General features: G+C 37.6%; 1 protein-coding gene across 5 annotated transcripts in view; it reads right to left on the bottom strand.

Annotated features, from left to right (window-relative positions):
• Positions 1-12208, bottom strand: part of LOC134226440 (insulin-like receptor) — a 271805-nt gene extending 259597 nt beyond the window's left edge. The window contains exons 1-2 of one of the 5 annotated variants that reach the window (XM_062707206.1): positions 11669-12208; positions 5548-7164 (exon numbers count right to left, since the gene is read on the bottom strand). In XM_062707206.1, coding sequence (XP_062563190.1) covers positions 5548-6283 — 736 coding nt within the window. In that variant the 5' untranslated portion in view covers positions 6284-7164; positions 11669-12208. The remainder of the gene's footprint in view (positions 1-5547; positions 7165-11668) is intronic. The other 4 variants (XM_062707207.1, XM_062707208.1, XM_062707212.1 and 1 more) reach the window with 4 other exon arrangements.
• Between the last annotated feature and the right edge of the window lie 227 nt (positions 12209-12435).

Below are 12435 nucleotides of genomic sequence, written 5' to 3'. Positions count from 1 at the left end.
TGTACTTAAATTGCCTGAATTGTTCTGAAAAACGGGTTCAATTTATTTTTATAAAAAATTCCCAAAGAAATTTCTTGGTTTTCCTGAAATAATGTCCGAAGGACATCCTGGAGGAAATTCTGAAGGAATAATTGAAGAAAATTCTTAGAGTTTTGAGGAATTTTTTGATTTATCCCCGTAGTAATTTCTGGATGATTTTCTGGAGAAAATTCTGAAAGAACTCTTGGAGGAATGTCCAACAAAATTCTTAAAGAAATTTAAGAATGTCGGCAATTTCTTCAGGAGTTCTCTTGGAATTCGTGCGGAGTTATCCGAAATATCGTCCTAGAATTTTGGAAGCAAATGGCGGAGAAAATTCCGAAGGAAACTCTAGATGAATATCCGAGGCAGAGTAGAGATACTTACGCGAATATAGAGAGAATCTCCTTTCAACAGTGTATTCCAACAGACTAATAAATAAATACGCAATACTTTATTTTGATATACAATACCCAAATCAATTTCTGGGTTTTCTTGAAATATTTTCCAAAGGAAGTCCTGGTGAAAGTTCTGAAGGAATGAACCTGAGGAAATTGCTTAGAGTCTTGAGGAATTTCTGGATCTATCTTCGTAGTAATTTTTGGAGGATTTTCTGAAGGAATCCCTGGAGAAAATTTAGAAGGAATTCTTGGAGGAATGTCCAAAAAAATTCTGTTGGAATTTAAGAATGTCGGTAATTCCTTTGGAAATTATATCTGATATCTGATAATTCGTCCTGGAATTTTGGAATTTTCAAGGAAATGGAGTGTCTTATGAAATACCCGGAAAAGTTTCAGAGGAATTGATAAAATAATTAAAAAAGTATGTGTGTATGTACAGTTATCCATCATTCTGGCTTAAATCTTGCTCTGCATACGGCTCTACCCAATATTACAGTCGAATTTAAATACCATTCTGCTTTCAATGCACTGCTGTACTGGCAGCAGTGCAGTGCCAACACTGGCAGCAGTGCTGTACGAAGAGAAAAAAATGGAAGCGGCAGACGCGTAAGCAGAGACACTAACGTGAAGATCACGGGATCTCCTTTCAACAGTGTAATCCAACAGGCTAAATAAATAGATTCGCAATCCTTTTTTAGCATTTCGAGGAGTGGCTTCTTTGAGGAAGGTCACGTCAAATTCATTACAACTGTGGGGAGTGTACCCATCTACATTATTTCCAATTCCAAAAAGAATTTTAGAAGGAATTCCTGATGGAATTGTCAAAATTAATCTTAGAAGAATTTTAATAAGAATTTCCAGAAGAATTCCTTAAGATATTTCCTAAGGTCCTAAGAAGTTCCGAAGCAATTCCTAAGGGAAATTTCAAAGAAAAAGCTGGTTTCATTTGTGGACGTATTTGAAGGAATTCCTGAAGAAATTCCCGATGGAATTCCTGACAGAATTTTTGAAGGTATACTAGAATGAGTTTCTTGATGTCTTACCGAATTAATTCCTGAATATATTTTCGAGAAAATCTGTAGAAATTTTCGATGAAACTCCTGCAGTAAATTCCCAAGGAATTTCGAGAATATCCGAATATCCGCAATCTCAATATTTTGGGAGTTTTTCTTGGCATGTAGTCTTGATTCTAGAGTCAAAACTGAATTAGTTTCACTACTGTCCAGATTTTTGAAGAAATTCTTAGAGAAATATAGGAATTTCTATTTAAATTTTAATGACTATTCGTTTGGAACATCCACTAAAAAATTCTTCATTTAAAATTCTGTTCGAAAATCTTTTCAGGTTCTTTTTTGATTATGCCTTCAACAATAGTTCCTCCAGGAATTTCTTCGAAAATCTCTTTAGAAAAGCCTCAGGAATTAATATAAACATTCATCCAGGAATTCGTCCAGAAAATCTTCTGCAAAGGCCTTTTATTTATTTTTCAGAAACTCCTCTGGAACTTCCTCCAGGAAGTCCTTAGAAAATTCCTTCAGTAAGCTGTACAAAATTTCTGCAGGAATATCTCCGGAACAAATCATAATATGGAGGAAATTTCCAAGAAACTCCTGAGGGAATTTGAGTATTAAACTTATTTCCAATTTAAAAAAAACACGTAAACAACGATTTAAAAAAAATGAATGAATTTACAAACAAAATTTCCGAAGATTCTCCAAAAGAATTTCAAAAGAGATTCCCGAAAGGATTCTTAGAGAAATTTTAAAAGAAATTTTCGGAGATCTACAGGAATTTCTGGAAAAGTTGCTAAAGGAATTTCAGGAGGAATATCGGAAGGAATTCCTAAAGGAAATTTGAAAAAAAATTCCTGGAGAAAGTTCTAAGGCAAATTTCGAGAGAATACCAAAAATATCTTCCTAGAGTTTAAAAAAAAATTGTTAAGGAATTATTGGAGGATTTTTTTATTGGAAATTCCGAAAACAAATTCTTGAAGGAATTTCAAAGAAAAAAATCCTAATCCAATTCCAAAGTCTAATTCCAAAGGTTTTTTCCAAAAGGGATTTCCGATTGTATTCTTAAAACAGTGTACGTAGGTATTCCTATAGAAGTTCTTGAAAGATTTTCCATTTTCTAAGGAATTCTTAAAGGAATTTTCGAAGGAAAATTTTTCCAATGAATTTATAAAGAAATTCCCAAAAGACATTCATTTACGAAGCAATCCCTCTAAAGTAATTTCTAAGGAAATTCCTGAAGGAACTTTTGAAGGAATATCGGAACGAATTTCCGAAGAAATACCCAAATAAATTTTCAAGGGAATTCTTAGAGGAAGTTCTGAAGGAATTTATTAGAGAACATCTTAATTAATTCTCAGAATTCCTTTTTTGAATTTTCTGAGGAATATCTTGAGGAATTTCCAAACGAATTTCTGAATTTGTATCCGAATTACTTTCCAATGAACTTATGTGCTGTGATGTGGCAATGTCCTAGTGGAGGATGTGATGTAAACTTTTGCTGTGGACATACAGCTACTCCTATTAGGAAGTTCACCCCATTGGTCTGACTGTAGCTAGTAATTGTACAAAAAAATAATTAAAAGCACCATATGCCTTGCCGCGTGAAACTTTTTTTCTCAGCTCAAAATTCGCCGCCGCCGAACATTGCTTACGGCGTGATGCCGCCGTTCACAAATACTTCGGCGCACAGGTCTAGACTAGACTGGTTCAGCCTAGTATAGGGAGAAAAAAAGTTGTCGAATTCTACGGGGCATATTTTACTTATGTTTTCTGCCTTTATCCAAAACGTTCCTGCCTTTATCCAAAAATCCAAAAAAGTTCCATAAATTTAATTCGATTTAAAAAATGCCCAAATCATCATCGCAATATATTTTACATATTCTAAAATTAGAATAATCCTAAATAATGATGTCCAACGGAATCTATAATCGCTTTACGAATATCAATGGCTTAATGTCAACTGCTTTCGAATGATTTATTTTAATTAAATAATTTAAATGCCTCGGGCTGAAAATCCCCCTAATAAAGACACAAAAAAAATGATTTCATCTAAAATTCTCAAACCTAATAAGCAGTCTATTTTTCCTGTTCGGGTGTGCCACTGCAACCAGTTATTAGATTTATTGTAGCATTTCCCGTACCCTTAGTGTTTAAGTGCATGTCGAATTACTCATTACTATTGAGAAGCAATGAAGTATCGGTTTCGATTCAGTTCTTGTTTTGTTTTCCCAAGAATACATGACACAGTCCCGCTATTTAGACCCTTCACAGAGAGCAATTTCATTGAAGGCGCGCCCCGTATCAAATTTTTCTTTGAGAAAACAGAACAGTAATACTGTCATAAGCAGTCTATAAGAGTTTAAAAACAATTGAGTTAGCCACTGGGTTCTCGGTCCTCTGGGCTCATCATGCTTGCTACACAAGATACAAACTCATGCATCGGCACTCAGCAGGCAAAAAAAGACTTCAATTAGTAACTGTTGGAATGCTAATCAGAACAGCCAAGTTTCAGCCGTAACGTAAAACCACGATGCAGATGAAAGCAATCTTCAGGTCAGTTAGCACCAAGTGATGTATTATCCTCTTAGATCCGGCATCAAACATCACTGTTGAAAAAATATCATTCGATGGGTACTCGAAGCCACATAAGTTTGTTTTTGATGTCAATCTATGACGATACGCATAACGAGACCCTGAATATGATTAAAATAGCATTCTCTCACTACAAAAGATATATCACAAGAATTAGAAAAGTTTCTGCTTGGTTCCAGGTGTACTGTAGAACTGATTTGAAAACGGAAAACTGACAAAACAAGGTTCCAATTTTCAGTTTTTCTGCAAAATACGATAAAATGGACCTCAACTGTTGAGGGTAACAAATGTCGATAGTCGTCATAAAATGAACACAATTAAGCAAGTAGGAGATTACCCCTTTGGAAACAGCTGGTGTGAATGCCAGAATAATTTTGAGGAAGTGATGAGCATTAGCATAATCACCAGTAGAAACATAAGTATGTAAACGCTAGTGGCGCTTTAGTCATTTAATTTTTTTTTTTGCGCAGCTAAAACACACTTTGGATCGGCCATGAAATGTTTGGAGAATAACACAAATTCGGCTCATTTTTTTTTTTACATTTCAAAAAGAACTGTTTTGAATGGAACACGGAGCACTTTTGATAGTTTATAGAAAATGCTTTCAAAATAGAACCTTTTTTGTCACATCGACTAGAGAGTGTATTTGACAGCAAGAAAGCAATCAAATTCGAGCTGAATACTCAACCAAAAAGCAACAAACCTTAGCGGATTTTGGCATCCATAAAACATATTAACGCCACAGAAGAAAGGAAGCTAAGAAATAAAAATCAGATTGTTTGAGTTCCTTGAAGAACTCCAAAAATGCACCAAATAGAACGTATGGTATGTGAAAGGAAAACAAAGAAAATCGCAAACCAGTAAGATGCATGTTTTCTTCCGAAAATTAATTTGACAATTGATCAAAAACGCATGTGTCAACAACGATGATGTCTACCGGATATTGAAGCAACTGACAGTAAAATAGATATTTCATAATCATCAAGCATAATCAACATGTTTAAAAATTAGTCACTTTCATTTCAGGCAGTGTACTTAATACAACCACAACATCAAAAGTCTTGATATGCATGACTTCCTTATTTTTCACATATATATCGAACAAAAATTGCTTATTCTAAGAATAACTAAATCTCCTACAGAAAATAAACGCGAGATATTAGATTAGAATTTTAATTTTCATCATATTGCAAAAGCTTAAGAGTTAATCGGCATAAACGATTTTATAAAAGTTTTACAAATTTTCTACAACATAATCAGTTTGTTGTAAAATATAAACACTTAATTGTAAAAAGCATGCCAGTAGTTGAAAGTTTCAAACATTCACTGGAAGATCCGGTTCACATTTCAAAATTTCCATAACGAGAGACGTGCGTACGAGACTTTTAGCTGGTCGAGGATTAGTTGTTCAGTTTTTTTTTCTCTCCCTCTAACACATGTCCCCCAAATATACACCAAGTAACCAATGTCGTAAAACTTGCCACTTAATCCGCAAAATAGGCAATTAAATCTAAGTCACCTACCTCCTTTCCTAGGTGGCCCCACCTGACCGGCCTTGATTTCATCCCCCTGCACAACGGCCACCGGCACGACCAGAATGCTAAACAACAGCAAACTAATCATGGCCAGCCAGGCCAACTTGGCAGGCCGCAGAACGACCGATCCTGCCACTGCCTCCGCTACCAAGCTGCTCCTTTTGCCGCTGCAACACCACTTAGCATCCGCCGAGCCCCCCAGCCGGTCACACTTCTTCACTTCCCTTGCCTCTCCTGCACCACTAAAATCTTCATTTTCCTTTTCTTCGCCCTCTTCACTTGATTCAACTCCACCCGGACAGAGGCGGCGGCGCCGCTCTGTCCTGCACTTTTGCTTGTGCTTGGTCGCCAACTGCTTCAGCAGGTTGTTCAACCCGGCCGAAGTAGGGAACGCTTCCTCCGGGGACTGCACCACTTTACACCCCGGCGGTGGTTGCACTAATTCTTCATTTGCACTTTCGCTGTTGTTGTTGTTGTTGTTATAGTTGTAACTGCACCGTCTACTCGTCAACGTTCTCGACGGTGCGGAGGAAATTTCTACATTGCCTTTTCGGCGGCAGCTGCTAGCCACCGTAGCCACACTACCCCATTGGCGCCCAAGGAACTCTTCTTCACTTTGGCTATTGTTGCCACTCATGATGCTGATCGTCACCACTTTCTTCCCCATATTTTCGGCCGTTTCGCATTCTCCGGAATGCACCACGTTCAACAAGCACACATACATGCACGCGCTGTGGTCGTTGGCCACTGGCTTTCTTCAATCTCCGAAGGAACTATACACCATCAGATTGCTACATTTCGCGGTAGCTTGCTCCATTTACTTGCGATTGCTAATTTCACTGGCACTTTTACTTTTTTCTTCTCGGTAGAACACTTCATAGATAGAATACAGAAATATTTTTTTTCAGTAAAACGCAGTAGGCCGTCGGGCAGCCGCGCGAAGCGTAGAAAAACACGGCCTACTCTTCTTTGGGAAGCGATTGCACTACGCACGTTTCTCGTTCTGTGTACCCACAATACACCAAAATATTTGGACGTTCCGCACTTTTCCGCGCGCGCGTGTCGTCGTACCGGATCTTCCCCGTGTGACGGCACCCTCGAATCCTAAATCACCTACACAGACAACACCCGCGGACACACACCGCTTCACTGGCCGGAGTAGTGTTTGCGCTCTCACAACAAACTCTTCCTTCGTACACAACACTGACTGGCACTGGTTGTACTCTTTTTCTCCGCTTCTCCGGTCCGGTCGACGGACGACAAACGACTGACGAACGCTCGCGAGGGCCACTACTACGATTCGACTGTCGGCTCTACATGGCCTGGCTCTGGCTCTGGCTGGCTGGCTGGCGCTCCTCCTCGCACTTGCCAATCTCGCAGCACAGCACAGCGGCGACGACGACGGTGGCTCACAAATTCTTGATACGACGCAATATCCTTTGGCCGCCCTTCCTGTCGTCGTCTTGCGGTGTGAGACGCGGGACTCAGTTCGAGAAGTGCGGTCGCGTTGGTGTCTCTTCCGCCTTCCGTTGGAATAATCCTTCCCGAGCGCGATGAGGAACTGAGGATTTCTCAAGTCTTAATGAGTTTAGTGGGGTTTTGGATCTGTACAAGGATGGGAAATGAAAAAAAAAGTTAGATTTAATTTGATATCATGATGCAGCTTATGATAGTAACAATTAATCAATCTGATAAGGTGAATCCCTTTCTTCTAGTTTAAATTTGAATTTTGGATATTAAAATAGATCTTATTTGAATATCAACTCAGAACAATACAAAATCCGTTACAGAGTTTTTAATATTGACCATGATTGTAATTCTGGTACGGAATTCAAATTCTGATTCAAAATTCTGAATTTGATTTTATATTTTAATTCTAAACAACAACAAATTTCGATTCTTAATTCTGATACCGAATTCTAATTTATATTCTGGATTCGAATTCTGATTTTGAATTCGGATTCCGAATTCTGATTCAAATTCTGAATATTGATTCGGAATTCTGATTTTGAATTCGGATTCTAAATTTGGATTCTGAATTCGGAATTGGAATTCGGAATTCGGATTCGGAATTCGGAATTCGGATTCGGAATTCGGATTCGGAATTCGGATTCGGAATTCGCATTCGGAATTCGGATTCGGAATTCGGATTCGGGATTCGGATTCGGAATTCTGATTTTGAATTCTGATTCAGATTCTGAATTCTGATTTTGAATTCTAATTCTGAATTCGGATTCTAAATTTGGATTCTGAATTCGGATTCTGAATTCTAATTCGGAATTCGGATTCGGAATTCGGATTCGGAATTCGGATTCGGAATTCGGAATTCGGAATTCGGATTCGGAATTCGGATTCGGAATTCGGATTCGGAATTCGGATTTGGAATTCGGAATTCGGATTCGGAATTCAGATTCGGAATTCGGATTCGGAATTCTGATTTTGAATTCTGATTCAGATTCTGAATTCTGATTCTGAATTAGGATTCTAAATTTGGATTCTGTAATCGGATTCTGAATTCGGAATTGGAATTCGGATTCGGAATTCGGATTCGGAATTCGGATTCGGAATTCGGATTCGCAATTCGGATTCGGAATTCGGATTCGGAATTCGGATTCGGAATTCGGATTCTGAATTCTGATTCTGAATTCTGATTCTGAATTCTGATTCCGAATTCTGATTCCGAATTCTGATTCCGAATTCTGATTCCGAATTCTGATTCCGAATTCTGATTCCGAATTCTGATTCCGAATTCTGATTCCGAATTCTGATTCCGAATTCTGTATTCTGATTCTGATTTTGATTTTTGGTTTCTGATTCTGAATTCTGATTCCGAATTCTGATTCTGAATCCTGATTCTGAATTCTGATTCTGAGCTCTGATTCTGAATTCTGAATTCTGATTCTGAATTCGGATTCTGAATTCGGATTCTGATTCTGAATTCTGATTCTGAATCCTGATTCTGAATTCGGATTCTGGATTCTTCTGAATTCTGATTCGGAATTTGGAATTCGGATTCGGAATTCGAATTCGGATTCGGAATTTGGAATTCGGAATTCAGATTTGGAATTCGGATTCGGAATTCGGATTCGGAATTCGGATTCGGAATTCTGATTTTGAATTCTGATTCAGATTCTGAATTCTGATTCTGAATTCTGATTCTGAATTCGGATTCTGAATTCGGATTCTGAATTCGGATTCTGAATTCGGATTCTGAATTCTGATTCTGATTCTGAATTCTGATTCTGAATTCTGATTCTGAATTCTGATTCTGAATTCTGATTCTGAATTCTGATTCTGAATTCTGATTCTGAATTCTGATTCTGAATTCGGATTCTGAATTCGGATTCTGAATTCGGATTCTGAATTCGGATTCTGAATTCGGATTCTGAATTCGGATTCTGAATTCGGATTCTGAATTCGGATTCTGAATTCGGATTCTGAATTCGGATTCTGAATTCGGATTCTGAATTCAGAATTTTGATTCTGAATTTTGATTCAGATTCTAAAATCTGATTCTAAATCCTGAATTCTGATTCTGAAATCTGATTCTGATTCTGAATCCTAAAATCTGATTCTGAATTCTGATTCTGAATCCTGAATTCTGATTCTGAATTCTGAATCTGCATTCTGATTCTGAATTCTGATTCTGATTCTGAATTCTGATTTTGAATTCTAAATTCTGAATTCTGATTCTGAATTCCTATTCTGAATTCTGATTCTGAATTCTAAATTCTGCATTCTGATTCTGAATTCCTATTCTGAATTCTGATTCTGAATTCCTATTCTGAATTTTGATTCTGAATTCTGATTCAGATTCTGAATTCTGATTCAGATTCTGAATTCTGATTCAGATTCTGAATTCTGATTCAGATTCTGAATTCTGATTCTGAATTCTGATTCTAAAATCTGATTATGAATTCTGATTCTGAATCTTGAATTCTGATTCTGAATCTTGAATTCTGATTCTGAATGTTGAATTCTGATTCTGAATTCTGAATCTGCATTCTGCATTCTGAATTCTGATTCTGATTCTGAATTCTAAATTCTGATTCTGCATTCTGATTCTGAATCCTGATTCTGAATTCTGATTCTAATTCTGAAATCTGAATGTGCATTCTGCATTCTGAATTCTGATTCTGAATTCTAAATTCTTATTCTGCATTCTGATTCTGAATTCTGATTCTGAATTCTGATTCTGATTCTGAATTTTCATTCTGCATTCTAAATTCTGAATTCTGATTCTGAATTCTGAATCCTGAATTCTGATTCTGAATCTGAATTTTGATTCCCAATTCTGATTCTGAATTCGGATTTCTGATTCTGAATCTGAATTCTGATCCTGATTCTGAATTCTGATTCTGATTCTGAATCTGAAATGTTATTCAGATTCTGAATTCTGATTCTGATTCTGAATACCGATTCTGAATTCGGATTTATAATTCGGGTTCTGAATTCGGATTCTGATTCTAAATTGTGATTCTGACTCTGAATTGAAATTCTGATTTTGAATTTTGAGTTTTTGATTAGAAACTGAATCCGATTATGAACTTGAATTGCGATTCTGAATACAGAATCCTTGTGAATTGGTACTTATCGATTTTTAAATGGGATTCTAAATTCAAATTCTGAGATAATCCAACCCGAAAATTTCCTACACCGAACCGGGAATCGAACCCAGCTACCTTGTTTTGTAGCCGCGCATCTTACCGCACGGCTAAGGAAGGCCCCTTAGATACCATTTGGAATATCGCTCTAATTCACTCTTATTCTCAATTGTAATTTTCAATTTCTATTCGAGTTTTCAATTTTGATTCTGAATCTGCATTCAGGTTTTAAATTTTGATTACAGAAAAATAATTCAGCATTCTCTTCATTTTTTGTTTCTTTTTTGCGCTTTTTGCTGCATGGTTTTTTGACACTCTGCTTACGACTTTATAATAATCTGTAGCAAAGAAGACACATTCCGACAGCAAAAACAATATTTAGAAATCCTTAAAAAAATCCTATTTCATTGGATCTCAATGACCAGATGTAAAGGTAACTAACAATTTCATGTATAGTTATTAATTACAATTACAATTACAACTATTGCTCAATAAGAAAAAAGAAAAAAAAAATACGTTGACATAATTGAAAAAAAAAGAAAGAACAGCCGAAACGAGTCAAACCGGCCTAGGGCCGAAAACCTCGTTAATAAAAACAATAATAAATAGAACAGCAATAGATCAATAGAAAAAAATATACCCTGAGATTTTCATTGGATGATTACAAAAGCTGAGAAAAAGCGTGAGTCAAGTTTTTTTTAAGAAACTTCAGATAATTTATCTTTAGTGTTTTCTTAAATAAACGCTTTGTTTTACCCCACAGACACATGAATTAAATTAAATTTAAATTACACTTATTACGCAAGGGATTTTTTTTTACTTTTCAATTCCCTTTTTCTCATGTTAGATGTCATACTCATACAAATAAATTATTTTTTAATTAATATGGATCGTAAGAAAATGACAGAACATGCCTCAGTCGAGGAAAAACAGTTAATTTTTAATTACTTATCAAGCCGAACTGATTCCTAACTGTGGGTTGACTGTAGCATTGTTTTTCTTTTGATCTCACTGATTTGAACCGAACATATTGAAAACCTTCAAAACACAATTGCGTTGTCTGTAAGTATCACAAACTGCTTCTCCTCAAAACTTCCTACGCGGTCGAGCCTCGACACATAATCCAAAATGATGATGTTTGTTTATTAACATTTCGCTCCGGCAGTCATCGTTCATTTCACAACAACAGCTCGGATTCAAAAACTACTTGCAAACAAACACCATTTTTAGTCTACACTTGATGAAACGTCAGCGACTTTTATAATGTCACATCTCAAAACTCGAAAAGATTACATGGCGAGCACACACTGCGTTGATGTTTATGCTGCTGCCGCTGCTGCTATTTTTGTTATTACTGTTGGTGTCTCATCCTCACTCAACTCCTCCTCGGCACTTCCAAGGAGCAGGAGGTCGATCCGAGCAACCCAGCAGCGGAGCGCGACTTTAATCGAAACTAATCAGCTCAATTACTCAATCTAGTAGGCGACGACGACGACGGTACATACCAAAGACGATGGTGGCAGAGCACCACACAGCACTTCTTCTCAATTTCGACGCGTCAGGAAGCAACTCTCGACCGTCTCACACACAAGATTCACACATATGCTTCCTGTTCAGGAAATTCCACCCATAACAAAAAAAAAGATCCCAAAAAAAACACGCGTCGCACAATCCGTAACCAGTCCGGAAAAACAACTTCGAAAACACTCCCGACGTCGCAATCGGTTCTAATCACTACGGGAACTTGTCCGCTTCCGCGCGTCGCACCGCAACAAGCCAGCGAAAACCGCACGATTGAACCCACAGTAAATATAGATTTTGATAATAATTTCACCGAAAAAAAAATGTTATATTACTGTTGTTTTTCTCTCCCTCATATTTTTGCCTTCATTCTTCTGATGCGATGATGATGGCCTGGTCACCAAACACTGTAATCTCTCCCGCCGCACAGTACATACTCTCCTCGCTAGCCGTCGTGCGCTGGTCTTCTGTTACAAACAACACTCAATTTTGCGTCCGCGTCGTACGAGAAAAAGGCCTACTCTGTCCGTGTTCGTGTCTGGTTTGGTCTAATGAACCGTCGCGCCGCCGACGACGACGACGACGGACATGCGAACCAAATAACGAACGAAGAAAAAAAAAGAGAGAGAGCGAGAGCGAGCAACACGCGGCTTCACATTCACACGCACACAGTCTCGATCGAGACCAAGCCCACGAGAGGATGCCGCACATACACGTGCACGCTACTGTTATGTCGTCTGGCTGGCGGTAC

Source organism: Armigeres subalbatus, chromosome 3 (genome assembly GCF_024139115.2).
Source record: "Armigeres subalbatus isolate Guangzhou_Male chromosome 3, GZ_Asu_2, whole genome shotgun sequence".
Taxonomy (NCBI): Eukaryota; Metazoa; Arthropoda; class Insecta; order Diptera; family Culicidae; genus Armigeres; species Armigeres subalbatus.
Note: the sequence above shows the minus strand (reverse complement) of the source record. Positions and strands in the feature narration are given on the sequence as shown.